This window comes from Pezoporus wallicus, unplaced genomic scaffold (genome assembly GCF_028554395.1).
Source record: "Pezoporus wallicus isolate ANWC-B61680 ecotype Strahan unplaced genomic scaffold, APGP_CSIRO_Pwel_v1 contig_5485, whole genome shotgun sequence".
Lineage (NCBI taxonomy): Eukaryota > Metazoa > Chordata > Aves > Psittaciformes > Psittacidae > Pezoporus > Pezoporus wallicus.
The window spans coordinates 69975-97804 of NW_026641550.1; the positions used below are offsets into that span (position 1 = coordinate 69975).

General features: G+C 53.0%; 1 protein-coding gene across 3 annotated transcripts in view; it reads left to right on the top strand.

The window, feature by feature from the left end:
• The window catches only part of AGAP3 (ArfGAP with GTPase domain, ankyrin repeat and PH domain 3), a 134347-nt gene that overhangs the window by 49183 nt on the left and 57334 nt on the right, over positions 1-27830 (top strand). For 2 of the 3 annotated variants that reach the window (XM_057424258.1, XM_057424257.1), the window contains exons 2-9: positions 1071-1129; positions 5983-6070; positions 6253-6338; positions 6569-6710; positions 8643-8777; positions 13866-13993; positions 21912-22067; positions 26017-26109. In XM_057424258.1, the coding sequence (XP_057280241.1) occupies positions 1071-1129; positions 5983-6070; positions 6253-6338; positions 6569-6710; positions 8643-8777; positions 13866-13993; positions 21912-22067; positions 26017-26109 (887 nt within the window). Of the gene's footprint in view, positions 1-1070; positions 1130-5982; positions 6071-6252; positions 6339-6568; positions 6711-8642; positions 8778-13865; positions 13994-21911; positions 22068-24580; positions 25638-26016; positions 26110-27830 lie in introns of those variants that run through there. The other variant, XM_057424259.1, reaches the window with a different exon arrangement.

Genomic DNA, 27830 nt, shown 5'->3' on the forward strand with positions numbered 1-27830 from the left:
CCAGGGCCCAGTCACTGCCCACAGTCACGTCTCATGGAGTCACCTCTTCCCTTTTTGAACCCATGTGAGATTTCCATTCATTGTGGCAATAAATTCCACAAGTTTATTACAGGTTCTTCAAGAAGCTGTGCTCCCACAGGTTTCCTGTCTCCAAAAATCCTTTATTATTTTTATGCAATTAACATAGAGCAAGTGCTGCTCTTTTGTTTCAGCCCCATACCCCGTAGCCATGTGCCTTTGGGTGGAGGATGCACTTCCTTATCCAAAGTAAATGAAGGATTCTGGTTTTCTTAGGAGTGACTGCTGGCTTCTTCTGATAATCAAGGTGTTCCCCAGGCTCTTGCTCCTCCTCTGGAGAGTCTGGTTTTGTTTGAGAAGTCTGTTGTTTGACCAGGTCCTGGAGATTGTCTGGATGTAAATGAAGTGTTGGTGATTTCTGTGGCCCGAGAGAGGGTGTTTCCTGTGCCATTCAAAGCCATGCCTGATTGTTACAACCTTCTAAAGCCTATTACAATGTTCTGCAAATTACATAATGTACACGTAATTAGTTGTGTTCACTTTCCATCATGAACGTAGATTATAGGGTGCCTTCAGTTCTTTATCTGCACTGTGTACAGCACACTGGTGGTGTAGCCCAAGTACAGCTTCCAGGGCACTGCTTTCACTAGTGTGTGCCCTCAATTCTGGCGTCCTTTACAGCATTTCCCCCCCCAAAAAGGCATCTGGTGTCTGGTGCTTCCATTGTCCCATGTGCCTTGAGGAAGGGGATGCTTCAGGGCCCTTTGTGCTCCTGCAGGACGGGAAGGAAGGTCCCCAACCTGCAGTACATGGGCTCTGCGCTGCTGTGCTGCCTGCTGCCTGCAGCTTGGGTGCTCCTTCCCATCTGGAGCTCCAGCTACATGGGCATGGGCAGTGTTGGGACCTTGTGCAGCTTCTTGCCTTTGGACAAGGTGTAAGGGAGGGAAGAGCCACAGATCTGCTTGGAGGGAGCAGGGAGAGCGTGGCAGGAGCCCTGTTGGGATCTGAGGAAGACCACAGTGACCTGATGATTTCTCCTCTCTGTTCTGCAGATTCGTTTGTGAACAGCCAGGAATGGACCCTGAGTCGCTCTGTGCCTGAGCTGAAAGTGGTGAGTACTTGCAACTCGTGCCTTGGATACCCCTGGGTCTCTGATGTTTTCCAGATCCCCAATGAAAATACATGTTTTAATGTGGCCAAGTGGAAATGCAGAGAGACCTCAGCCCTGCTAGGAAAAGAGAGGACCTGGAGCTGCCATCGTGCTGTGGGAATCATAGAATCATAAATGGTTTGGATTGGAAGGGACCTTAAAGATCACGTGGTTTCAGCCCCCTATTGCGGGCAGACACATGTGCTCTAAAGTGTCCCCGGAGCCTTCTCTTCTTCAGGCTGAACAAGCAGCCTGTCTTCACAGCAGAGGTGCTCCAGCCCTCAAAACCTCCTGTGGACTTGCTCCAGCAGCCCTACGTCTTTCTTATGTTGGGCCCCCAGAGCTGGACGCAGGACTGCAGGGGGGGTCTCACAAGAGTGGAGTAGAGGAAGGCAAAGGAGGGCCAAGGCTTCTTGGAGGCTCACACTCCTAAGTGAGAGGGTGTTGATCTTGGAGAACACTCAGACATGTAGGTCAAAAGGCAGTATTTGAGTACCTTGCCCTTCCTGCTAGCTGTAGGATAGCTGTAATTCTTGATCAGGTACTGCTGCATGGGCTAGACTTTCAGGCATAGCAGAAGCAGGGGCAGATCCTGAGCAGTGGGTCAGGCATGCATCTGCTGTGATCACTCTCAGAGCTGCTTTGGAAGTGTGGCAGTTACCATGTGGGAGATGTCACCTCTCTGTGTGAGCCTCACAAACTGCAGCTCCACACTGGGGCTTCCCTGGCCTCTGCTGGCCACCTCCTGGTGGTGCCCCTGTCAAGGAGGGCAGTGGATGAAACTGTCACCTCTGGTGCTTTGTTCTGCCAAGCAGAGAGGAGTAATCTCCTCTGGTTTGTCAGCACATAGTGGGTTTCACAGGACATGCTGTTACCAGGCTTCATCACCTGCCTTTAGGATGGGGTCTCTATTGGGGGCTACCTCTGCCTCCCTCTCACCCCCTAACACAGCTCAATCATCTGGGACAAGGTTGTGAGGGAGGGGTCCTGATTTGGGGGTGCAGCACCTCTGAGATGGAGCTGTTTCCCATGGCCTGCTGTTGCTGATGGCCACAAACCAGCTCACCACGGCCATCTGTGAGCTGGTGGTGGTCAGCAGTGCAGGAAGGGATGTTGGTGGGCAGAAGGCTGCCCGCACTTCGGAGCAGCTGGCTGGGTGTTCTCGGGGACCTTGCAGTCTATTCCACTGCTCCGCTCTCCCTGTGCTCTCCATGGCAGCCCTGAACTCCCTGTAAAGATTGTTGGCATGTCTCCCCCAGCCCTTTCAAGATGAATTTTTTCACTCTTACTCGAAGAAGCAAGCAGGCTTTTTGTAGAACATACCAGCGCCGTGCTGCCATGGTTCTTCTGATCTGCTGCTAAGTGAAAATGAAAACAAACTTTTGAATATTCATTGGTTAGCTTAGCTTGTAAAATGTGTGTCTGTTCAAAAGTACCCTTGCAGCTATTCTGTGTACTGCCTTCTGACATTGTAACATTCTGCAGGCTTCAAAACAGTGCTGCGAGCTAAATATACCTAACGCTTTTAGCTCTTCCTCAATTAGCACGATCCTTTTCCCATGTTTTCCATGACCTCTGGGGATCTCTGTTGCTTCAGGGTTTCATCTGGCTGAGCACCTCTTCCTAAAAGCCTAGAGGCCTTTCACAGTCTTGGTTCAGTCCTGGCCTTGCTGGGCTGGAGCCTTCTCTATCATGTCTCTGGGGTCAGGCAGTAGCAGGACTCCCTGTGTTTGGCGGTGGTTTCTGGGGTGATTTTTAGTTTCTGTGGCTGTGAAGGGAAGGACCTCGTGTAGCAGCAAAGCTGCTCCTGTCTGCGTCTGAGATTGTGTTCAGCCAGTGGGGATGCATAGAGCCAGGCAGGTCCTGAGCTTTCACGTGCGTATCAAGGGGTCTGTTCTGCACCATGGTGCTGTGGCCCTGACTGCCCCATGGGTGCACCGGTGCTGCCGTGCCTTCCATCCTCATCTCCCAGTGGTGCTGTCATCGCCATCTATTACAGGGCCCAGCTCTTCACCCCATGTCTCTACAGACTGACAGGTCTTTGAACAAGTTCCCAGGTTACCACAAAGTCATGTTGACCACAGCTTATGTTCCTCCTTCTTCTGTGGGAAGTAACTGTTTCACATCTTCTGCCAGAGGGCAGGATCTTGCTGCTTTCTTCCCTGCTCACGTTGCCGTGTGCACCACAAGTGGTCAGTGTACTTTCTCTAAGGATCTGTAATAGCTTTATGTATTTAAGTTATGTTCAGCAGTTTTCCCCACTGGAATTTTATGCTGAAGCTTCATCTCTCTGCTGGAGGCTGAGAGGAGGCTGTCTGGGAGATGGCAACAGTTCCTGCAGACGGGCACAAATGATGCCCTTGGCAAGGACTCGTCCCTGGCCCTGACAAGGGACAATGTCAGCCTGTCACTGGCCAGCACAGGGGCAGGCTGCGTTCCCTCATTGGCCCAGCATGTCTCAATACAGAGGTTTCCATGGTGCCTAAACCCCATGTTTTGCTTCGGTTTGGTGCCTCTGAAGGGTCACGTTCCTCGATACTGTCAGTTCTGTTTGAGCTTGTTTATAATGCCAGATGAGCTTGAAGATAAGGCAAAGCAGAAGTGGATTTCAGCAAGACGTAGGTCAGGAGTTTGAGTATAAACAAAGCGTAAATGCAGCCTCCATCCAAGTTTTCGAGAGCTAAACATTGTTGGAGTGTTTAGTGCCTGATGTTACATGGAGTCCTGGCTGCCAGGGAGTCTCAGGGTGCTGCTCTGTTTTGCAGAGGTTGTCCAGAGACTGAAGCTGCAGAGGGCACTGAGCTGAGCCCCTCCGCTGCCCGCTGTGTACCGTGGTATCCACAGTTTCTTGTTTCCACCCCTTCATACCCCATGCTGCTCATGCTCCCATCAAAGTGCAGCAGTGGCCGGAAAAGGGAGTGTTGCCTTCATTTATACCGTGGGCTACAGCGCTTGTGTGCCTCTTCCATCTCTGCCGCTCACTTGGCTCCGAAGCACGTGTGCGTTACCTGTGAGGTGCAGTCTGGTGCGTGTTCTCATCTGTCCAAACGCGCTGTGTATGATCTGTAATTACTGCTGTGGATGACAGACCTGGCAGTGATATGTTGGGCCTGGGCATGCCCATGGGAGTGTGGTGATCCACACTTCCTAGTCCTGGGCTCCTGGCACCTTGTTCCTGCTGGATGCTGGCTCCATATGGCATGGGCACAAGAGGCACTGGCAAATCAGAGGGTTTCCTGTGCTCCTGTAGTGTGGTCTGCTGCTGGCTGACTGGCACTGATGCACGGCTGGTGCGTCTCTGTCCCTTGACAGAAGCGTGCGGGTCGCCCAGGGCAGGACCAGTGCAGCAGCAGCTTTTGAGCACCTGGCTGAAAGCTGGAGAACCTGCCTGGTGGTGACTCACTCGCCAGCCTCATCCCTTTACCTGGAAAAGGTCAGCCTTAAGCTTACTTTTGGTTGCAGAGGCAGCTTTAGTGTTCCCAGTCACTCCTCTCCTCACCCCCATTTCTTTCAGCAGTGGTGTGCCTGCAACTGAGTGGCTTTGAAAGTAACTCTGCAAACAAGTGCAAGGCGGGACCACATGTTCTGCGAGCTTCATGGGCTCTGCATGGTGAACTGGTAGGAGGTTGCCAGGGTTTTGAGATGCATAGAGCTGTGTAAGGACTGAGTTAGGCTCTTGGCCTAGAGCATTTCTCCACAGGCCTGGAGCATTGGGAGGAGGTAGAAGGGCATACTGCAGGCCAAGGGCGCCTCTACCTTTCCCCAGTGTTTCTAATTCAGCTCCATCAGAGCAACACAGCAGCTGACACTAGATGACCACGAGGCAGGATGCTCGGTCACGCAAGAGCCCACTCTGCTGTCCCCATGGTTGTGCAGAGTAGCTGTGGGATAGGAGTTGATCAGTTGAAACTAGATCTTTTGCAACAATGGAAGAAGGTGCCCTGTCACCCCAGGGCTGCTCTCTCATCAGCAGGCAGGGCCACTTGCAAGCCCTGAGGCACTGCAGTTGTTTTGAACAGTTGGGAAAGTGCGGACACTAGGAATACCTGGGTTTTCTGGCTGACCTATCCTGGGACAGCTCTGTTTGTTTGGTAGCAGATTTGTGGGGTGAAACAGACTGACAGACCCCTAGCCTAAGATGTTTCAATCTAGTTAAAAATTGGTGCTACGTGTCTTTATTTTCAGTCAGTTAAAGATTGGTGCTGGATGTCTTCCTGTGCAGGCAGCACAGCCGGCTCCTCCAGGAAACGTGTGCTCTGCTGCAGCAGTGTCACTGCTGCAGAGAGGAGCAAGTGCTGCACCTTGCTGCTGGCATTGGAAGCAGCAGCTCTACCAAACACATAGCCAGTCTCTGCTCTTAGTCTCCTTCTGGCAGGGGCTGTCAAGAGCAGCACACCAAAATTGGGATGTGTGAGCTTGGAGAAGAGTTCTTTTCCTTCTAAGTGTTGTGGCTTGGGAGGGCAAGTGTTCCCCTGAGGAGCAGGAAGACTGTGGGAAGAGCTAACACGGTGCTGAAAGGGCTGTGCCTGTTTGGGGGGGACAGGGGTCCTCACCACTCTTCATCTGGGTACCTGCGCCCCAGTCCCTGCTGCTGTCTGCCCCACTGAGACCAACTGGGGCAGACAGACCAACCCAGCCCAGGCCTCACTGAGTACTGGGCTGGGTTCCGCCATCCCCAGTGTCCTCTCAGGAGCGTCTCTGTCCCCATCTGTGTGTGCACAGGCAGTGGTGGTCTCACCATGCAAGGGGTGGTCTTCTGTAGAGGGAGACATGCGGGGCACATGGACAGTGGGTGATGTGTGCCTCTGTTTCAGGGCATCGTGGGGAACCTGTCCAGTGGCAAGTCAGCCCTCGTGCACCGCTACCTGACCGGCACCTACGTGCAGGAGGAGTCTCCAGAGGGTAGGTCTGGTTCTCAGGGTGCCAGGGGAGTGGTCTGGGTCCTCTGCTTTAGAGGTGACCCCAAGTCTCCCCACCTTATTTGCCACCACCACAGGGCTCAGCAGCCTTGCCTAACCTTCATTAGGGGTTTCCCCTGCTTCCCCCCACCTCTCACTTGACTGCTGCTTTGCTCTCTTCCCAAGGTGGCCGATTTAAGAAGGAGATTGTAGTGGATGGTCAGAGTTACTTGCTGCTGATTCGAGATGAAGGGGGCCCCCCCGAACTCCAGGTAAGAGACCTGTACCTCCTGCAGCCCTTTCCCACCCTGGGTTGGGGAGGGACCTACCCAGCTGCCTCTTGGAACCTGTTTGAGAGAGAACATGAGGACTGTCCTGAGGAGGGGCTACCCCTGTAATGGCTGCTCACCCTAGGGCCTCTCTGTGATGTTACAGGGCCTGGGGCAGTGCTGGGGCTCCAGGACGCTTGTCTGGGCTGTAACAGCTGGTGTGTCTCCCTCAGTTTGCTGCCTGGGTCGATGCTGTGGTGTTTGTCTTCAGCCTGGAGGATGAGATCAGCTTCCAGACAGTCTACAACTACTACCTGCGGCTCTGCAGCTACCGGAACACAGCGGAGGTGCCAATGGTGCTGGTGGGCACACAGGGTGAGAGTGGGGCCTTCGGGCTCTCTTCCTCCATCCATCCTCCCCACCCTGTTCAGAAGCACTGGTGATGTGTCCTTATGGGCAGGAGAGCACGGGGCACTAGCCCTGCAAGTGACCAGGGGATCCCAGTCTCTATAGTCGTATGTGGGACTGGCTGATGCTGTGGTCCACAGTCTAGGGTCCTGGAGGAGCTGAGGAATTCCTTCTCAGACCATCTCACTTCCCTGCAGAGAGCTGCCTTCTTCACAGAGCCACTTTCCTCTTTGAAAGAAAGGGCCTGGGTGTGAGGGTTTTCTGCTGGTACATTGCCCTTCATCCTCTCGGTGAACTGCAGCAGGCAGGCTTTTAGGGGGCTGGCAACTTGCTTTCAGCATGCCAAGAGGAGGCCTGAGCTGTGGAGCACTGTCTCCCTTGAGGTCACATGTGGGTGTGGGGAAGAGCATCACCAACCCAGAGCTTCTCTGTGACTCCTCTTCCCTGCAGAGCTGGGCCTGGAGCGAGCAGGGGCAGGGGCAGAGGCTATAAGGAAACTGTCATGAAACCACAGCTGAGGCTGCCAGGGGGTGCCGGCAGCAGAGGAAGCAGGAGACACAGGGCTTGGAGACCCTCTGGGCACCCCAGGCATGCCTGGACAAGGAGCTGCCAATGGAGAGGGGCTGCTGGGAGAGAGGGCAGCCCTTGAGTGGGATTCCTGCCTGGCACAGCATGCCTTGAAGGCAGCCTCACCTCCAAAAGCCTTGCTGTGGGTGCCCAGGAGGCAGGGAGGGGCAGCAAGGGCATTGCTTCAGGTGATGAGCTCTGCTTTTCCGAAATGAGTGTCCTTCCTGCCTGTGGGTGGTAAAGTGCATGAAGGAGGGAGCCTGGGGCTGCAGACATTGACTGGATCTAAGGGTGACAGCAGAGAGAGGGAGCATGGAGGGAGAATGCGAGTAAAAGATGTCTTGTCAGGGCCCAGTTCCTGAGCAGTGTGACCCCTTTCTGGGAAAGGAGAAACTGAGCCTGGGAACGGAGGCAGTGACAGTGGGAGGGGAGTCACAGGGGTGTCTGCTTTGGGCCCCAGAGTAAGAGTAGAACAAAGTTGTTAAACTCTGGGTTTTTATAGATTGTGGAGTTAGTTTTAGGACTGCATGGTCTTCATTCAGGACTGGGCTGGGGTTGCTGGCATGTACTGTGGAGGCTCAGAAGAGGGGAAGTGTGGCAGAGGGGTTGGTGATCATTGTTGTCCCAGACTTAGGGCCAGCTGAGGTCACAGTCTTGGTACTGTCATGCTGAGCAACCCGCTGGAGAGTTTGAGGAGAACTTCTTTACAGTGAGAGTCTCAGTACTCCTTTGGCTATTTCTGAGAAAGTTCATTTACAGCCCCTGCTTGTCCCTGGCGTGTCTTCAAGGAATTGCATTCCTCTTGGGAAGATAGTTTTTCCGAAGCATGCAAGCACTTAGCAGCCATCTGGGATACAAATTAAGCCTATTTTTAAGTGTTGTCCACCGAGGCCTCATCTGTGAGTTCAGCTTGGCATACCCCTCTCTCCCAGTTAACTGAGGATGTTTTTTCGCTCTTGACTCTTTAATATGTAGGGCAAGGCCATGAGACCTAAAACAACTGAAACTGGCAAAGCCGATTTACTCTGCAGCTGAGGCTGCCTTGCCTTGGCAGCCACACCTCCCCCTGGTTTTGCCCTCTGTCTTCAGTGACATTGGTGGCTAGATGATTAGGGGAGTTGAATAGGGTTCATTTAAAAACTGATTCGTTAAAAAAGTTCATGTAACAATTCCATTTTTCTGCAAACATGGGACTTCATTACGTAAGGCATTAATCAGAGAGTGGGTATCTGTGTGTGAAGGGAGGGAGGGAGACCAGGAGTGTGTCCTAAACCTGTGGATGGATGGATCACTGGTGCTTGCTTTTTAACTTCCTCTCCCTTTGTTTTCCAGATGCCATCAGCGCCACAAACCCCCGCGTCATTGACGATTCTCGGGCACGGAAGCTTTCCAATGATTTGAAGCGCTGCACGTACTACGAGACCTGTGCCACCTATGGACTGAATGTAGAGAGAGTCTTCCAGGATGGTAACTGCAGCCTGGAGGGTGTCCAGGCGAGACGGGGCAGCAGTGCTGTCCTACAGAGGGGGCTTTACACCACCTAGATCACCGGCTCTCAGTTAGAAGAGCCATGAGGCCAAGGAAGTTAGGCACACATTTGTGTGCAGTGCTATTGCTTTACAACACAGACCTGCTCCAAGGAGTGGGATATACTGTGTGTGTGGAAGGATTCCTTTGTGTGTAGCACATAGGTAAACTGCACATGGATGTGCATGGGGACCACAGCTCAGGGCCCAGCAGTACCTTTCTTTCAGGGGCTGCCCTCTGGGTAGACACTTGGTCCAGAGAGCAGGGAAGCTGCAGGGGATGGTTGCACCCTCACGGTGGGCCTGTGCAGCACAGCTGTCTGTATGAGCCTGTAGAGGAATTGTTAGGCTTCAGAGAGGGGTTTGGTTGCCTTTCGTAGAGGAGAGGAGGAAGCACAGCAGAACTGTTGGGTGTTAGAGGTAGGGGAGCAGCAACTGAATGGCCAGATGGGGCAGCTGTTCTCATGGGAACAGCGTGTAGGAGAGCATTTCTGCTTAGGCCTGGAGAGCAGTCTGCGTAACAGTGATGCTGTAGGTTGGGAAGGGAACCTACACCATGTCCTAGGAGTTTGCAGTTGCTTACATGAGCCAGAGCTCTGCCCTGTAATGGGACTGCATATTTCTCTGTCACCTTTCTCTGCCTTGTCTTAGGGAGTGCAGCAGGGAAACTGTTCGGTGCATGAGGGAGGGTGTGTGCAGAGCTGAGTGGCTGGGCAGGACAGAGTTGCTTTTGGAAAGGAGGAGAACTGTGCTGGTAGTGTTTTTAAGCGGAACAGGCCCATGGAAGAAGGTTTGGAAATCACAGTGCAGTAGGACCGCCTGAAGGCAAAAGTCAAGCTTTGTTCATTGCAGCACAGCAAGATAGGCTGAGGGCAAGACGCAGGACTTCAGCCTGCTGTTGGCTTTATGTGCTGCCTCCTTCCTCTGAGCTGGAGCTGGTGATCCTCCTTCCCGTGCGTAAGTCTGTGACCTGCCAGTAATCGCCTGTAGCGGGGTGAGGATCATAGTTGCAGCACAGCTTCTCTTATGCAGAAGCATGCAGAGATGTTCTCTTCTCCTGCTGCTTGTCCACCTCTGAGACTATCGGAGAAGCCAGCCCAGAAAATGACCTTTCAAACTGTTCCACCTTTCAGGCCAGGAACCCTTTAGCATACATCAGCCTCTGTGTTGGTTTGGTATTCCTGGGGAAACTAGGGTGACTCTGTTGGGCAGGTTCCTTCTGAGTCACCCCTTCTTCCTCCTCTTCATGAGCAGTGGAGAATTGGTGGCAAGGAACAATTGGGAATAGTAAAAACTGTGGCAGACCTGGAAGGGGAGGATCTGCTAAACTAGCTCAGAGATTTGTAGAAGAAGTCTGAAGAGGGAAGCAGCAGGTGGGCTGTGTGCAGAACTGTCCCTGGCTTCTGGAAAGCATGTGACACTGTGTGCCACCAAATTTATTCAGCGTATTCCTTCATATTGGTTCTGTGTGTCCCTTCTCTGAAGGACAATACAGTGAAGAACAGCAGCTGGTGGGTTTGGGAAGGGGCTGGGGAAGGCACTGCAGGATTAGGAGCTGCTGTTTGCTAGGCTGCTTCTCATCCTTTAATGTCAAGACAGAATGGATTGTGCTCTGGGGTTGTTTTTTCTCTTTGCTGACCCTGGAAGCAGAGATAACACAACTTGAAGTAGTGCGATGTGTGAGATGAAGGCTCTTGTGTGAGACTGGGGCGCAGCTTGTAGTGCCAGCACTGCGTAGCAAGCTTGTTGGGAGAGCTTGAGCTGCTGCTTGGAGGCTCAGGAGTGAGCAAAGTGCTGTGCTTCTTGTCTGGGCTTACTCGCAGGCTGTATGTGTGGTCAGGAAGGAGGCAAGGGAGCAGGTTTGTCCATGTGAGGAGCAGTGAGGTTGAGGAAGTCCAGAAGACCGCAGAGAGTGGGTTGGTTCTTTTGAAGACATTCAAACAAAACTGAGAGAACATTCAAGCAAAACTGATGTCAGTCTGGGCAAATGCTGATGCTGTATGGAACAGGGAGCATGGGCTGCCCTGCTGGGAGGGCTGGTGCTGACCCTGGGCCTGTAAGCAGGGAAGCACTGAGTGCAAGTCCACATGGGTTCTTGCCTTCAGGGCAGCAAGAGGAGCATTGAGGAATGTTCTTGAACTCTGGTCTGAGCACTTGAAAAGGACATAGAGAAACTGAGAAGATTAAAAAAATAGCTATAAAAAATAATCAAGGCTGGAGAAAATACCTGATAGTGATTCACTAAGAGCTTATCCATTCAGTAAATCAAAAAGAAGATAGAGAGGTGACTTGATTACAGTGTAAGAATAACTACATACCTGCATGGAGAGAAAATCTCAGATACTGAGACTCTGCAGGCTCACAGAGAGTTCATGCTAGAAGCCAAAGCCAGTTGAATTCAAATGTTAAAGAATCTTTACTTTTTCCCTTAGTAGCCCTGTTTTCATTAGCTGTTGGAAAACATGCGTAGGGAAGTGCTGTATGTTGTATCTCATATTTTCTCCAAATCCAGACCATGTCCCTTACTGGAGGAGACTCTCACCCAGACGAGTGATGCAGTATAGGTTGGATGAAGTTCAATGCCTGGCAGCATACAGAGGTCAACCTTTGTTTCAGCTGGAGAGATCCTTCTGGCCTTAGAGTCTGTGCATGCAGGAGATGTCCGTGTTACTGCAGTTCCTTGTGCCATGCCATATTTCCTGCAGTGGGCTGCCTCTGTGTGTCATGATGGTACCTGTGCCCTGGCTGAACGTGTTGCCTGGAGCAATGGAGAAAGCAGTGTGATAATTAAGAGCAGAGGGACTCCCCATCTCATAGGAGATCTGGAGTAAATCTCAGATGCTCAGTGCTCTTACCTGCCTGCTCAACTGCAGGACCGCACAGAGGCTCCTGAGCAAAGCTGTGACAGGGAAGGAGCTGGGCAGGAGGAGCTGAGGAGAGCTGAGCCTGGCAGGATGGCCCCAGACATCACCAGCATCTGAGAGCTGTTCAGGGACTTCCACGATCCAGTTTTGGATGAGGCTGAATTGACAGGAGCCATTTTTGGAGTGTGTAAGAGGCTTCTCCCAGTGAGCACTGGTGGGTCTTGGTGCATCTCTTTTGGTATCTGGAGTACTGGCAGTCATGGGTTGTGTGTGGAGCTTGCCCTGCGTGTGATCCAGTTACTAGACAGACCTCATCTTTATAAGGTTTCTCCAGCACAAATTACTCAGCCAGATCCTGGGAGACCTGCCCTGTGTAGGCAGGAAAAGATGCTGACTTTCCATGGCAGAAAACAGGAAGACTTCTCAAAGTGGTGGTCTTTGCTTTCATTGCAAAGGTTTGCTTGCTTGTCCATGCTGTACAGAGCATATGCTGCACTTCTGTTGCCACCCAACACTCCCAAGTCCTTCTCCTCAGGGCTGCTCTCAATCCAGTCTCTCCCAGCCTGTATATGTGCTTGGGATTGCCCTTACCCAGGTGTAGGACCTTGCACTTGGCCTTGTTGAACTTTATGATATTGGCACTGTCCCACTTCTCCAGCCTGTCCAGGTCCCTGATGATGACATTCCTTCCCTCCAGCTTGTCAACCACACCACACAGAGATAGTGAAAAGCAAATGATCCCAGAGACTGGCTTAAGTGATGACAGAAATTGTCCTTGAAAAAGTCTGGCTGATATTCAGGATGTAGAAGAACCACTGCCTAGCAAGCAGAAATGGGAAGGCTGCCTCAAGATACCTCAGTTAAGGGTTGGTGAGATTTTATCACCACCAGTGTGGCCTTGCTGGCCTTCTGATTAGTACCATTGCTAATGGTACAGGATGAGCAACGCGGCAGAGCCTCTGCCAGGCTCTTTGCCTGGGACAGCAGTTGCTGAGGAGTTTGTCTGAATCTTTTCTGGCCCCTGAGGTGCCTGAGCTCACAGTGGGCCTGGCCAGTGTGTGAAGGAGAGATGGTTCACAGAGTGAACACAGCATGAAACTGGCCAGAGGGAGGAGAGCAGGAAAAAACAGCAAGTTAATTCAGTCTGTTTGGTGGGTCTAGGAGAGTTCCTGCTATTTGTGGGATTAATGTTTACCTTGGGAGTCTGGACAGGCTCCCAGCTTTATCAGATGAGCAGTGGACAGCAGGCCTCCACCGATCTCTGTATGGGACATGGCACTGCAGCTGTATTGGGATTTGCAGTTGCTGTTAACATTTGAGTTTGGTCACACCATGTATGTGGTGCAACATCTATCTGGAAGGAGAATGTGGCAGCTTCCTTATTGCACGAGTGCATGATATTAGGCGTGCTGGATTGGACATGTGATGTTCCCAGTGCCTTCAGTTGTGTTTGTCAGTGTGCAAGAGAAAATGAGAATGGCCATGTGTTCTCCTGAATTCCCCAACAGCTTGTTTGCTGTCATGCTCTTTGATAATGCTCAAGATGTTTTATTTCCAGAAAAGGCAGGAGATTGGGATGGCTGAAATGCAATTTGAGGCTGCTGGCATCAGGCAGTGAGGTCACAGCAACTGGGAGAGTTGTTCTTCACATTAGTTTTTTGAATGTGTAGAGACTGTGAGGGTCACAAGGGACCAGGCTAATGGAGGTGGCATTGCCCAGGCTATTCAGTTCCACTGGCTCCTGTAGCTGCTGTGAGGGGATGGCCAAGAAGTGACTCTGGCTGCCCAGGGATTCTTCTGCAGCAGCCCAGGGGTCTGGGTGGCTCCTTGGTGTCCACATGAAGTCACTGCTCTGTGTGAGACCCAAGAGAGCCAGTGGCCTTTGAGGACTCGGCATAGGCAGCCTGCCCTGCTGCCTGCTGGAACAGGCACAGGCAAACACTATCCCTTGCAGCTGGGCTGTGTGACAGTGGCAGGCAATGGGGATTGCGAGGTTGGGTGTTCTGCAGAAATCCTCCCTGTCAACACAGGGTGATGCAGTTTGAGCCCCAGATGTTGGGCTCAGTCAGAGGAAGGGTTGGGGTCTCACAGACACCCCCCAGAAATCTGCAGGTGGAGAAAGTTGCTTTCCATACTCTGACTCTGTCCTTTCTCCCTTCTTCCAGTGGCTCAGAAGGTGGTGGCTCTACGGAAGAAACAGCAGCTTTCCATTGGCCCCTGCAAGTCCCTGCCCAATTCACCCAGCCATTCGTCTGTCTCTGCAGCCTCCATTCCTTCTGTTCACATCAACCAGGTGGGAAATGGGAACGGGAAAAGCCAGGGAGCCCAGATGCCTCGCCATTCCCTCCTCAGTTCACTTAAAACACAACACATTTAGCCTAGCCTTAGGCTCGCACTACAGCCCTGGAGTAGCTTTTGGGAAGAGCAAAGTGGTTGTCACCCTGGCCCATCAGTCCGTAGCCCACAATGGCTTGATTCTTGCCCTGAGGTCAAGCTTTGTGTCTAAACTATTGGGTCTGGCTCATGCTCTCCAACAGTTGTGGGGTGCTTGTACAGCCACCCCCAGTAGAGTGGCGAGTGGTCTGCAGGGAAGCTCCTGGGCAGAGCAGGTCTGAAAGGGGCCTCAGTCTGTCTGCCGTGGCCAGGCAGGCAAGCCTGGGTGGACACAGCTGTCCACAGTCCTGCTCTCCCTGGCAGCTTGGAAGCTAATGGTCTTCCATGCATAGACAGGTGGGCTTCATAAGGCGTGTGTTCGTGCAGGCAAATTCAGTGGTGAATTGAAGGATTAACGCAGAGAGGTTCACCTCTTCTTGTCAGAGGAAGGGCTCTATGCTGTGCTTCTGGAACAGCATTAGCTGGTAAGGACTGCCAACGTCTCCATGCTGGGAGGATGGTGAAGCAGGAGGTGTTTGTTCTGTGACGCTGGTGGGGCACAACTGATGCAGGAGGGGAAGGTCAGAAACCAAAGCCAGCTGCCATGGTGAGTAGCTGGAGGAAGGAGATCCTTTGGGCAGCCGCCTGACTGCCGTAGGGCTATGCTGCAGTTTCCAGCACCTGCATAAATGCTGAGCTGTCTCTCTGATGAGGAGGGTGAGATACTGAGCTCTGCTGCTCCTCAGGGGCAGTCAAGCCAAGAGATTCCAACTCTGAAGCAGCTGGCATATGAAATCACAGGAACTGTAGCAAGGACTCAAGAAGTCTGTCATGGTGCTGTCAGACTGAGTAACAGCAAGTGTAGCAGCTGGGTGTATGGAAGATGGGAAATGGCATGGCTAGAGCAGCTGGGAGCTCCTCAGCTGCCTCAGCAGTGAACAGTGCTTGCAGTGATTTTTGAGGAAAAGAGCATCTAAGGAGCATGTGCAACTGAAGAAAAGGCATACTGATGCTTTTCTCATAGGGGTTTTAACTTTGAACCTTAGGGTGTATCTGAGCCCCTCACCCCTGGGAGGACTTCTGGTACACCACCACAGGAGAGGCTATTCCAGCAGAAACCTGAGTAGTGTCTGCAGCCCCTGGTTGGACCCTTCCATCAGAATTGTTACATACCTATGCGAAGTTATACCTGACTGTATAGGCTTCTGAAGCTGTATAGCAAGTAGGTATGCACAGATTTTTGCAGATACCAGTGCCTGGTGCTCCAGATCACCCAGATACCAGTGAGTTCAGATGAAGCCCCTGTGTGCAAGTGAATGGGCTGATCCCTGCTGACAGGCAGAGCTACTTGGTGAAGCTGCATGGCTTTCTGATCAGAGCTTGCTTGTGTCCAGTGAGCTTGGGATACAAGCAGAGTGAGCTCAGCTGTGTGCAGAACATAGACAGCCATACTGTGCCCCACAGTGTGTCTGGATATAGGTGCTTTCTGAGGGACTCAATAGGAGACATCCAAGGTGAAGACAAAATCCAGGGGAAATGTGGATTTGAGTGCATCTTGTAACTTGAGGATTTTTATTAGCAGACAAACTACAAACAGTCAGAGACTGGTTGGGAAGGAGAGGCAGCCTGTATGGAAAGGGGAAGGGGGTGAAAATGGCCACAGGCAGTATTCCTCAAGGAGGAGATGAACACTTGTTTAATATTTTCTTCAGTGTCCCAAGTATGAGAAAAGGGTCCTAACAAGTATGTACTAATGGTACTTGCTGTGCCAGGCAACGTCTGTAGTGAAGCTAAAAATGTGTTCCCTCTGCGGGGTGTGGGTATACCAAACTTCCCAGTCGGATTCCAGTTGCTCATGTAAGTATGCAGTGAAACTGGTGGAGGAGCAGCAAAAGGCAAGTGGGAGAGAAAAGAGGCCTTAACACAAGAGGAAGTTAAGCACTTGACTTGTTTAGCTGAGGAAAGTGAAGGCTGGAATGGACCAAACCTGACCTTTAAAGTACACATCTGTAAAAGGAAAGAACTTTTTTAAGAAAAGGTGCTAGAAGAAAAGGGGTGGATTTAAGACTGGCCATGGGGAGTAAAGTTTGGGTGTCAGAAGACATTTTTAACTGCCTATCATGAGCTGGTTAGAGGCTTTTGCTCAGAAACCTCCCTATTTTCCTTTCCTTCCTGCAGAGCATCTTTCAGCCTGGTTTGCAGACAACATCTGTGTAGAAGTGAATGCTGGCTCCTTGGCTCTGAGACAGGGCCCTTACTTTCAGTACCTTGCTGTGCTCCTGGGGCTGTGCTGGAGGGACGTAGGTAGTTCTGGTGGGAAAGGAGGGCTGTTAAAGGGAGGTAATGCAGCATGCAGCTGGCAGGAAATTGCAGCTAACTGTAAGGCCTTTCTAAGCAAGAAATATTTATTGATTGCCTGGGTTGTAGCAGTGCCAGCAGTATCCTTCAGGAGCTTCCTCCCTCCCTGCACGTGCTCTGTGCCTCTCTGACGCTGTGTCCCTCCTGCACAGCAAATCGGGATGCCACAGTGAGGGTTAAAGTTAATTTCTGTTCCCTGGGTCTTCTGTGGCTCAACTACAAACCCTGTTGTTTCCCAGTAACTGCTGCAGTAATCTTTGCTGTGGTTTACGCATCTCTCTTCCATTACAAAAGCACTTCTGAAAATAGAGTATGAAGTAATGAAACTGGTGAGTGAGTGTAAAATGCTGAGAAGTATTTTCCCCTTCTTACTTGGGCTAAGGAATGAGGTTCTTACTTCCCACTGTCCTCAGAGAAAATCCAGTTGGCTTGGGGAACACATATTCACTGATTGCTGGTGTTTCTAACATGGACTGGGTGGAGCAGCCCACACACTCTGGTGCATATGGGCTTTGTGGCCATATAGAGGGGACCTCATCCAATAGTGAGGCAGTGACCCAGTGATTAGGGATGCAAAAGAGCCTGGAGTTGCTGCTCAGGAGTGCACTGTGCTAGTGGGGACACCCCAGAGGGTATGGTCTCCAGCATTGGCTGGAGCAGCTGTCCCTAATGCAGGGGAGTGCTGGGTGCACGCAGTTCCAGAGTTCTGCTGGCCACTGCTCTTCAGGTCTGGGCTGCAGAAGTGCCGGAGCCTCTCGGGATGGGTGATGGTGGTCCTCTGCTCATGGCACTGAGATACCCAGTGGGGAAGCTCTGAGAAGAGATGGACAGGCTCCCATGTCAGGAAGGAAGAATGAGAGGGTGGTAAGGTCTTTGCAGAGTAGTGCTGTGTTCTGTTTTTCTGCCTGAGGGTATGGGGCTCTTGCCGAGGTTTCCTACTTGTCTTCAGAAGTAAGGGAGCAGGAACTGGCATGGAGAAGGATCTCAAGGAAGGGTTTAACATGTAGATGAAATGGAAAGAAGCCAAAGAATAGAATTAGGAGCTTTTGTTTGCCTTGGACTGCAGCTAGGTGCTGGTGTTGTGTATAAGATACACTGAGACAGAAGGATCTCTTTCTTCTCAGTACCGCTAGTAGGAGCAGCGGGACTGGCATTTGCATCATGAGTACTTGGCTAGGAGGAGCCTTTTTGGGAGCCTGTGCACTGCTCTCTCTGTGCAGGGCCTGGCTGTGGGTGTTGAGAGGTGCTGCCTGCAGCTGCTGGCCGTGCATGGTGGCAGCGTGCTCTGTCCCTTCCAAGCAGTTATGACATCTTAGGCAGCGTTTTGTTCCCCTTAGCAGGCTGCCTTTCTGCTGTTAGCAACAGCTTTTCCCCTAGATCATCCCTCTTCCCTTCTGCTGGTAGCTATGGTTGAGGTCTGCTTCCCTTCATAGCTGTGTGCCTGGAGAAATGGTGGTTCTGTCTAAGATGAGAAGGATGTTCTGCTTGCTGCCTGGTCCCCTGGCCTGTGCAGCAGGGCCAGCTCTGTCTCCCGGAGCTGGCAGTGAAGAAGTACTTGTGTTCTGGAAATGGGAACAAGGAGTCCCTGCAAGGGGTTGCTTACAGCAGGTGGAATCTGAGAACCAACCTTGCCTCTTGTCCTAGACCTGGCGACATCTTTCCTGGAAGTAGTTTGATGCTACTACTTGAGTTGAAATAACTTTCTTGGAAATGGCCATTCCTGACAGTCTGGCCAGTCCATTGCAATTACTGGAAGAGGAGAGACCCCAGAGGACCCTGGTGATGCTGTCTCCTTCTATCCAGAGGACTTTCTTCTCCTGGTGTGAGGTTGTGGCTGGTTTCCAAACCATTGCGTCAGGTTCCCAGACTGATAGCGGTCTGGAATAGTGATGTTGTGTGAGGTGTTTTGATGTCCTTGCACAGTGGATGGTCCTCCTTATTAACAGTTCTTGAACAAGCCAAAGGCCCTGATTTCGTTTCTGTCTTTGGGAGTTTTGGGGTTATTCTGCAGCCTGCTGCCTCAAAGGAAGAAGGTGCCTTCTTCCATTAAAGTGGAGGGGAAGGGAACTGTAATAGCAGGTCAGCTGTGGTCAGGGTTTTCCGCCAGCACTCACCATGTGTACAGGACATGCTCATCAGGTGTGTGACCCTGGGTACCACGTTCAGCATCTCCCTGGTCCTCTGGTGTGGCAGGAGCCAGGGCCAGGCCCGGTAGTCCTGCCTGCTCACTGGGGACACCAGTGGGCCTTCCCAGCAGCATGTGGGGCATGGATCTGCACCCTTTGGAACAGACACCACAGATCCCCCAGGACCCTCTAGCCCAGAGGGAAAGCTCTTGCTTGCCTGATAGTTCAGGCTCTCCTCTCCTTCATCCTGCCATCACCCATCACTGGATGAGCAGGTTAGGTGGGTTTGGGATCCCTGTTCCTTGGCTTGGCCTTGACTTCCACCCTGCTCCCTTCTGGCAGCTGCCTGTCTCATGCCCACAGGGTGTGGGTGGGAGTTTCTCAGGCCAGTGGATGCTTGCAGTACTTGCAGAGTTATTCCACCTGATTTACTGTTGCTACCCCTTTCTCCATCTTTCTTCAGGCACTCTGAGATGCCTTTAGGAGTACCCCAGGCTGTGGGATGAGTCACTGCTGCCTGTTTGCTGTGGGGTGGAAGTTTGTCTTTCTGCCAGGGAGCTCATTCCCAGCAGCTGGCAGAAGGTAACAACAGGCACCCCCACCAAGCCTTGCAGGCTGGTGGAGTGAGCTGTGTAGCCACTGGGTGCTGCCTGGGCACAGCTGCCCTCCCGGCACGGGTTGCCCAGTGTCACGGCTTCACTGATGTCCTCAGGCTGCGGTCCTGCATGGGCTCTTTGTGACACTGGGAAGTGCATTTAGGGAGACCTCGGTAGGAGAGCAGATGAAAGAGGTGGAAAATTAAAGTTTGCAAGTAAAATGAAACACAAACTGCAGCTCACCTGTGCTGGGTAATGAGTGCTTCCTGGCCTGCTGCAGCATGTTTCAGCAGGGTTCAGTTAGCATGTGTGTCTTGGCAGCTGAAGCAGTGGACATTTGTATTTCCTTGTGGAAGCCCATGTCCTGCTGCCTGCTCATCTCGTGATCCCTCCATTTCATGGTCTGTGCACTCCTGGTGTCTTCCCTGTCCCTGTGCAGGTGCTGAGTCAGTGGCTGCTGTTCTGTTCTGTTTGCCGCCTTCTGTTCAGAGCCCTTCCCAAATGTAACTCCTTGTTCTGCCTTACGCCTTTTTATGCCAAGAGTTACTACATCTTAACTTCAGCTGAGTTCTTCCCTCCTCAGGCACCCTTTGGCACTTCTTTGAAGTTCTCAATACATACCCATTACATGCTAATGGGAAGGATTTGTCCCGCATGTGTTTTACTAAGTTTTCAGTTTCTGCTGTGCTCTTAGATTCCAGTAGCGACTGCAGGTGGCTGTTCAGGTGGATCGGCAAAGTAGCTTCCAGGAGCAAAAATAAGGTCTTTGCCCAGACATGCCATCTTGTCAGGGTTCTCCCACATCCCTGTGGTTTGTTCTGGATCCCTACTGAGGTCTGGGAGCAACCTGCTTGAGCCGAAAGGTGTGATGGTTCACGGTATGCTGCTGCCAGCCTTCGGGCCAATTTCTCCTCTTCCCTGAACTCATGGGATGGTACCAGCCCTTGTGCTTGCCTTTGGTGCAAGACATCCTTCAGCCTCAGTGCCTGTCCTGAGGTTTGGGTGTCTGTGGGACACAAGCAGGCTCAAATGCTTGTGTCGTTTGTTGTTTGAGACAGGCAATAACCTTGACTTGTCTCCAACACTAGGCAAACTTACAGGCTAAAGAAAATTACAAACAAGACTACAGGGAGTATGTAAAACGTAAACCACAGTTTAGCAAGATTTTTTCCTGGGAGTTTAGCGTCCATCACCTAACATCCATGGGGCTTGTCCCAGCTGCTATGGCAGGAGCCTGAACTCTACAGCCTCTATGGAACTGAATCCTTCCCACAGTTGTAGCTTTGTAACTGTGCTGACCAGGATACTGAAATATGCAGAACTTAGCCAGAAGACTGCCTTAGAGTGGTTTCTGGATTTCTGGCAGCCTTGCCTGGCTCATCTTCCTGGGTAGCAGGTTCTCTGTACCATCTCTGTGGCATTGGCCATCTCTTCCCTCAGGCTTTGAATCTTTTTCTGACATGGTTCACCCATTATGCATCAATTAAATACTGACTGTACATACATTGTTATGCCTGATCCTAAACTTGAGCTGTCTCAACAGTTTCTCTTTGACTCAGTAGCCCTAGCTTTCTGCATGTGGTCCTTCATCACAGTATTTGCAGAACACTTCTTCACTCAGTGTTGAACCTATGGTTTGCAGGAGCTCGCTCTGTTAAAAGTTCAGAAGTCACTGGCAGGGTGGCACATTGCTTTTCTTCTCCATGTCCCTGGTGGTCCCTTCTTCTGTGGGACACGGCAGCAGAGCTCTTTCGTTCAGCATAGGGTTCATCAGCTGGACAGTACACATAGAAGAAGCCTGGTCATGTTTCCATATAGAGTGCCCTGCTCTTACGTGTGGAAAAGTAGAAGCAGACCAGGTTCCCACTCGTTCTACATTCAGTGCACCAGAAGCTTTCCTGTCTCTGGGTAGTCTTGGGGCAGTCTGAGTCCTGTACTGGCAGGGAGGCTTTCTGAAAGCCACAGAAGCAGCAATGTGGCCTCTGCCTCCTTGGTTTGAGCCATGTGTGCTGCTGGGCTGGTGGCCCATCAGAGCTCAATGCAATGAGTCCCTTCTGGTACTAGGCTCCCTTTCCTGTTGAGCGGGAAGTAGAGCTCAGCAGACTGCAGAGGATTTGCTCCTTGGTGCTGCCCTGTCTCCAGCTTGGTGTTAAGGTGTTCCAGACCCACCTGGACGTGGAGGTCTTCTTAGGCATTTTGTCAGGGTAGCGTGCCTTTCCATGATCTTCATCCCTGCTGTGGAAGGGTGTTTTGCTCTGGCTTCAGGAAGCATGGTGCTGCAGGCAGGCTGTTGTGGAGCTGCTCCAGAGCCTGGGATAGCCCTGGCAAGTAGGGGCACTGTAGCTTCCCAAATGGGGCTCAGAAGGAGGTCCATCTCCGAGTCCTTCCAGAGAAGGAGTTCCCTGCGGCACAGCTAGCTGCCCTCAGTCACAAGTCCCCTGCTCTGCCTTAGAAAGGAAGAAGTTGGCTGCTTCTTGGATGGCTTTTTCCTCTCTTTAAGTTCTCATTTGCTGCTCTTCACTGTTGATTTCAGAGCTTTATCGTTTTATCAGTGATAAAACTGGAGCATAAAGAAGGGAAACTGCTTTCCCAAGATCGCCTGGTAGGCAGAAGCAGTGCATGGTGTGGGATGTCTCCCCTCTTCCAGTCCTGTGCTGCACTTCCTTGCTCTGGTGCACCAGGCTGTGTAGGTGGAAGGTGTTTCTGCAGTCACACCCTCAGGCATCTTCTTGTCTCTGACTGTCCCATTCTGCCCTAGGCTACCAATGGTGGAGGAGCCTTCAGTGACTACTCCTCCTCTGTGCCCTCCACACCTAGCATCAGCCAGCGGGAGCTGCGGATTGAGACCGTTGCTGCCTCCAACACACCCACCCCCATCCGCAAGCAATCCAAGCGGCGCTCCAACATATTCACGGTAAGCGCACTGGGGCCGCAGGAACCTTGGGATGAGTTTTCTGAGGGTCAGGCAAAGAGAGGAGGGGAAGGGAGCAGATCCACAGCAGTCTTGTCCCACAGGCTTCCGTGCACTAGTCTCTAGGTGAACCTTGCTGTGCTGGCCAGGGAGGGATGGGTGGCAGGGAGTGCAGAGTGGGTGCATGGGGAGTTCTCCCCACAGGAGAGGGAGTCTTCTGAGTGTGTAGGGCCCGTGGTGTTGAGAGCTGCTTCTGGTGAGTGTGTATGTGTGTGCATGGGGGAGCACCTGAGAGCAAGCTGCTCCTTGCACACGTAGGAGTGTGTGTGTTTACAGTGTGCATGGGTCTGAGCAGAGCTCCCTTATCTTTGCTGGGGAGAGCTGCACTTTGTGCGTGCACAGCACCAGTGACCTCTGCTGTTCCTCTCCTTGGGGCCGTGCCGCTGGCACAAAGTCCCTGGCTCCTGAGCCTCCTGTTTGGTGCCAGATGTGCTGTGCGAGGTGGTGCTGTGCAGAGCCCAGCGCTAGGCACTGGGCTTCCCTCTCTCCAGTACCCAAACTGGGCATCTGTGTGACTTGAGCAGCGCATCTGGGAACTGCTGTGGCGCATGGATGGAGGGGGGCATTAGGGAGCCAGCAAAGCCTTGGGCCCCAGGTGGTGCAGGGAATGTCTGCAGCTATTCTCTCTGCTGGTTGAGTTGCAGCCTGCCTGCCTCTCAGCACACTCTCCCACCATGCACACGCCTGTGCACACAGTCCTGCCCACACACTTAGCCTCACTGTTAGCACAGCCCGTGAGTTTCCCCTTGCTCTTAGCACACACATACTTCCAAATTCCTATGTCTAGTGTAGATAGCCTCTGTTCCCCATGTAAATGTGTTCCTCTCCCCCTGGTGCCCCTGTAAATGTGCTGGACTCAGGCCTGTCCTCCTCCCCATCTAAATGTGCTTTCCAGCCACCATTGCTCAGTACACTTGTGTCTGCTGTCTGTGGAACTGGCCACCACAAAGTCCTTGTACGTGTTGCACCATGTTACCCTGTGTGAACAGCTGCCGTTGCCCTGGACCGAGACCACATAAATCTACAACGTCCCATACCCCATCTCTCTCACTGCACTATTGGCATCCTACATTCCCCTGACTCCTGGTGCTGGGAGTGTACCCATCTCCTCCAGCTTCTGACATTCTAGAAGCATTTGCTCTGACGTCCTGAATGCTCCGTGCACTTCCCACTGCTGGCATCTCATACACCTCCCAACTCCTGTATGCCCGTGTTCCCAGCCTGTACGTGCTTGCCCCCACTCCCTCTGCTGCCTGGCAGATAGGCTGTCCCCCACCAACCTCCTCCTCGCAGCACACACCGCCCTTGGCAGCAGATCCGCTGCTCCTGACGCATGGTTGTTACCCTATGAGCCTTCCCCTCCTCTGTGTGAAAGATGCCCTGTAGGTCTCCTGTTGTCAATGGTCATGCTTACTCTGTTGCACTTCAGTGCTGATGGATGCTTCTCCCTCCCCGCCGTTTCTCTCGCTCATGCTTGCTGCTGTGCACCAGTGCACGTGGGCGCTCATGCACTACCACCCATCCTTCTGCTCGCCTGCGTGCCAACGGGTTCTGGACTCGCCGTCAGCTCATGTTCACGCTGTCTCACTCCTCCTGGAGCCCCATGCTCAGCTCACTTGGTGCGGGCCCACGTTCATGGCGGGAGGAGGAGGGCGGGTTGCTGTGGGGCTCACGCTTACTCGCTGTGGACGTCATCATCCGTCTAGGGCTCTCGGTTGCTTGCTCATTCTGGGCTCAAGCTTGCTCACTCTCGCTGTGGGGCTCACCTGTGCTCATCTGGGCTCACGCTCACTCGCCGTGGTGCTGGGGCTCACGCTCACTTGCTTGCTCTTGTGCTGGTGCACATACATGGCTCACATTGAAGTCTTCACCCCATTTGGTCTTGGCAGCAGCAGCAGCTCCTGACACCTCCTCCTGCAGTGGGACAGGGCCAGGATGAGTAGGGATGGGAAGGAAAGGAAGGCTGAATTTTTGCCGATAGCTTTTCCCAGGCAGGCAGCATAGGTGTAGCCAGCAGCCCCCTGTCCTTGTGGGGTCCCCAGTGGGCACAGGCCTCTCTGTGGTCCAGCTCCACTCAGCTCCGAGGGCAGCTGCAGCCCGAGTCCTGAGCTGTGCCTGGTTTCTTTGGTCCAGTCCTTCTCCTCCTTTTCCTTTCCTTTCCTCCTCCTCCTCCTCCTCTCCTGCTCTCGCTCCCCTCGTGCTCCCCTCTGCTCCCCACACGGGGTTGCACCCCACCGCCCTTGGGGGTCTGCATGCCAGGGACTGCCTGGTGGAGACAGACCCTGCCCAGAGGCACCTGCCCAGTCCCCGGTAGCCGGAGTCCAAACCCCGACTGCTGCTGTGCCAGTGCCCACTCCGTGGCCTGTCTGTCCGTCCGCTGGCGCCCATCGCTGACAGACTTGTGTCCGTGTTCTGAGTATAACTTGCCAAACTCTTTATTCTTTCGATATTTGCAGATATGTGCCACTGTTTCCAACTTTTCATCAACAAAAAGGCCTTTCCAACTCCTTCCAAATTAGAAGATCCAGGTGGTTACACACGGCACCTCTGTACAAATTCTCTCACTTTTCATTGCCTCTCCAGGGCCGGATAAGGGATGGGCACTGGGATTGATCTAAGATTAGAGGCTCGCCCGCCCTCCAGCCAGCATGGGTCCCCCCCTCGGAGACACGCAGGAGCCTTTTAAATCCCCCCAATGTAAAGTCTAGGAAGCGCTGAGACGGCCTGCGCCTGCACTTTAAGCTGGGACATTTCTGGGCCTGCTGGATGCTGTCTAGGCACTTTCCATGCTCGGGGATGCCAGGCGAACGACCCTCATGGGATGGGAAGACCTGCAGACCCGCCGGGACCGGGCGACAGCAGCGAGTGGAGCTGGATGGGCCAAAAGACGCTTTGCTGCTGCCTGCGGGAGCTGCTGTTAGCGCCTGCCGCTAGCACTCAGCTCCTTCCTCCCTACTGCACCTCCTGCAGCCTGCATGGACTCCTGCTCCTCCTCCTCTTCCTCCTCGCAGCAGAGCAGCCATCTATGTCTCTTTAGTTTTCTTCTCTTTCAATCTCTTTGTTTTGTTCTGGGCCCAAAAGCAAGTGAATCGGTGTCCCAGGCGTGTGGGGCTCGTGTCCCTTTCTGATCCAAAGCACATGGGGCGCTCCCGGACTGAGGGGGTGTGTAGGACGCTCCAGAGAGACGCTGCCGCTGCCCTTCTGCCATTGTTGTGATTCTGAATGTATTGATTGTGCTCCATGCCGTGTATGACTTGATATTTTCCTCTGTCCTAAGCACTTTGAATGAGTTCTGCTCAACAGACTGTATATTTCATATTGTATTTATTGGAGTTTGCTCGCACCGCAGCCGCCCTCGGGGGCTGGCGGGTTTTGCTCTCAATTCTCTAGACGTGTGATAGATATTTATTGTCCATGCTCTTTTGTAAGGGGCTGGTATCTCTCTCTGCCCGGTGACCTGTGCTACTTTGTATGGTGCAAGTGTGTTAACAGAATAAATCTGTTGGATTAGTAGAGGTGTGAGTTCCTTCACTGCCTTTAGCCTCTCCTGCTTCCATCCATGCTCCACCTGCATCCCATGCCATTTCTGTCTGTTGCCATGTCCTGTGTGCCCCTGCGGGAGGGAGGGTCAGAGGTAGCCCCGTTCTGCTAGGAGGACAGCTCTGCTTGCAGTTGTGGGGGGAGAAGGCAGCTTGCCAGGGGACAGGCTGGGAGGAGGCTGGGGCTGGAGTGTCCCTAGAGGGGACGGGCGAGATGCTAGCTGCTCCATGCGCTGGGAGACCTGGCCTGGGGGAGAGTGGTCTGGTCTGATAGCCTGCTGGGGATGGTGGGGCCATGTTTTTCCATCTCTTGTGCCCCCATCTCTAATGGATCTGTGTCTCTTCTCTTCCAGTCTCGAAAGGGCGCGGACCCGGAGCGGGAGAAGAAGGTGCCAGAGTGTAAAGCGGACAGTATCGGCAGCGGGCGGGCCATTCCTATGAAGCAGGTTCGATCCTCCTCCCTTCACCCCCATGTCAAGCAGGCTCCCTGGGGAAGTGCTGCGAGGCTTTGTGGTACGCTGGGATGCCTTCGCTCCCTGTGGGAGAGCACAGAGGAGCTGGGTGCCCCTTGGCCCGACTCACCGGGTGCCCTGGGGGCTGCACACCTGCCTGGACCCCAGGAGCGCGGTGTGTGGGGTTGCTGGCGTGGACCCTGCTCTGTGTGTCGGTGCTGGGTGCGGAACAAGGGCTGCTCCGATGGCTGGCGGAGTGGTTCCAGCAGAGGGCATCCGCACCCTGCATCTGTGTCCCAGCGCATTCCCCGCTGCAGCACTGCGCTCTCTCCTCTCTCTTCTCCTCTTTGCTTCTTCTCTGCTCCACACCAGCCCAGCTGCCCTCCGTCAGGACAGGGAGGCTCTTCTCTCCTCATCAAACAAGCCCATGCCTTGAGTGTCGTGAATCCAAGTGGGGCAGTCGCTTGTCCTCTCAGCAGGGGATTAGACTCCTGCCTCCTGGCTTCCAGGAAAGCTTGAGCTACCTGGAATTGACCCTGAGTGTTGCCTACCCCTGTGTCTATCAGCTGGAAAGCAGCGATGGGTAATGTCTGAGCAAACCAACTGGTATGGATTGGCTTGATGATGTGATGGTGTTTCCACCAGGATTTCCATGCACTACTGGCAAGGCTCACCCATGCACTGCTTTGCAGCACATGGCTGTGCTTCTGTTATGCAGCATCTGCCTACACACTGCCAGACCTGAGCTGCTGTGCACGTGAGGCTGGTTACATCTAGGTGGGACCAGGCTGACAGGGGAATGGGGTGGTGGATCAAAAGAGGGAGACCCTGCTTGCTGCTGCAGCTCCAAAAGCTTCCTGCCCTTTCCAGTCCATGTAGTAATACATTGGAAGCTTTGCAGAGGGCTGTTGTCAGTTCCTCTGGCAGGGGAGTGCAGTGGAGCAGCGCTGGGCTGTGTCTGGGAGGGAAGCATGCTAGAGGTCAGCGTGGGGGCCAGAGGGGAGCAGTGCTGGGCAGGGTCTGTGGGGTCTCACGCATGAGGGCTCTGCTTCCAGCACGCCAAAGGTTTGCACAGCCCCAACAGGAAGGGGCTTATCAGCTAGCTGCATGCCTGCATGACAGGTCATCCCCTGTCTCTCCCTGTGGCACAGGTCCTTGTTTTAGTCTCCTGGTTGGAGCAGGGATCAGAGCTCCTTTAACTGTTTCTTCAACCTTTTATGCTGCTGAAGTGCTTGCCCGTCTGTCCACACTGCTCCTGTTATTTCCACGCAGACCTGGCTGCCTCTGCCAGGCCCCTTGGTAGGGGCCATGTGCTGGAAATGATGGCCATGGCTATGCTAGCACCACCCAACACTGACCAGAGGGCTGCAAGCAGAGCAGCTCAGGCCCTGCCTCCGTGTGACATGTGTTGCCTTTTGGCTGCCAGTCAGTGTGATGGGGACATGGTTTGTGGTGGCAGTGCTGATGTGCTCTGGTTTTGAGTCAGCCCAGCATGGCAGGTGGGGGAAACAGTGGGCAGTTGGTGTGCGGTGATGAAGGGAGGCTGAGGGCAGAGAGACTGGAGCCTTGAACTAGACCTGACTTGGTTACCCAAAGCTGTGCTGCTGGCTCCAGGAGCTCTGGTTGTGGAAGCATTTCCATGGCCTTTTGTTTCTGGACCTTTGGGTTGCTTTTTCACTGTTTCACTTCACTCATCAGGGCAAGGTGCTTTCTTT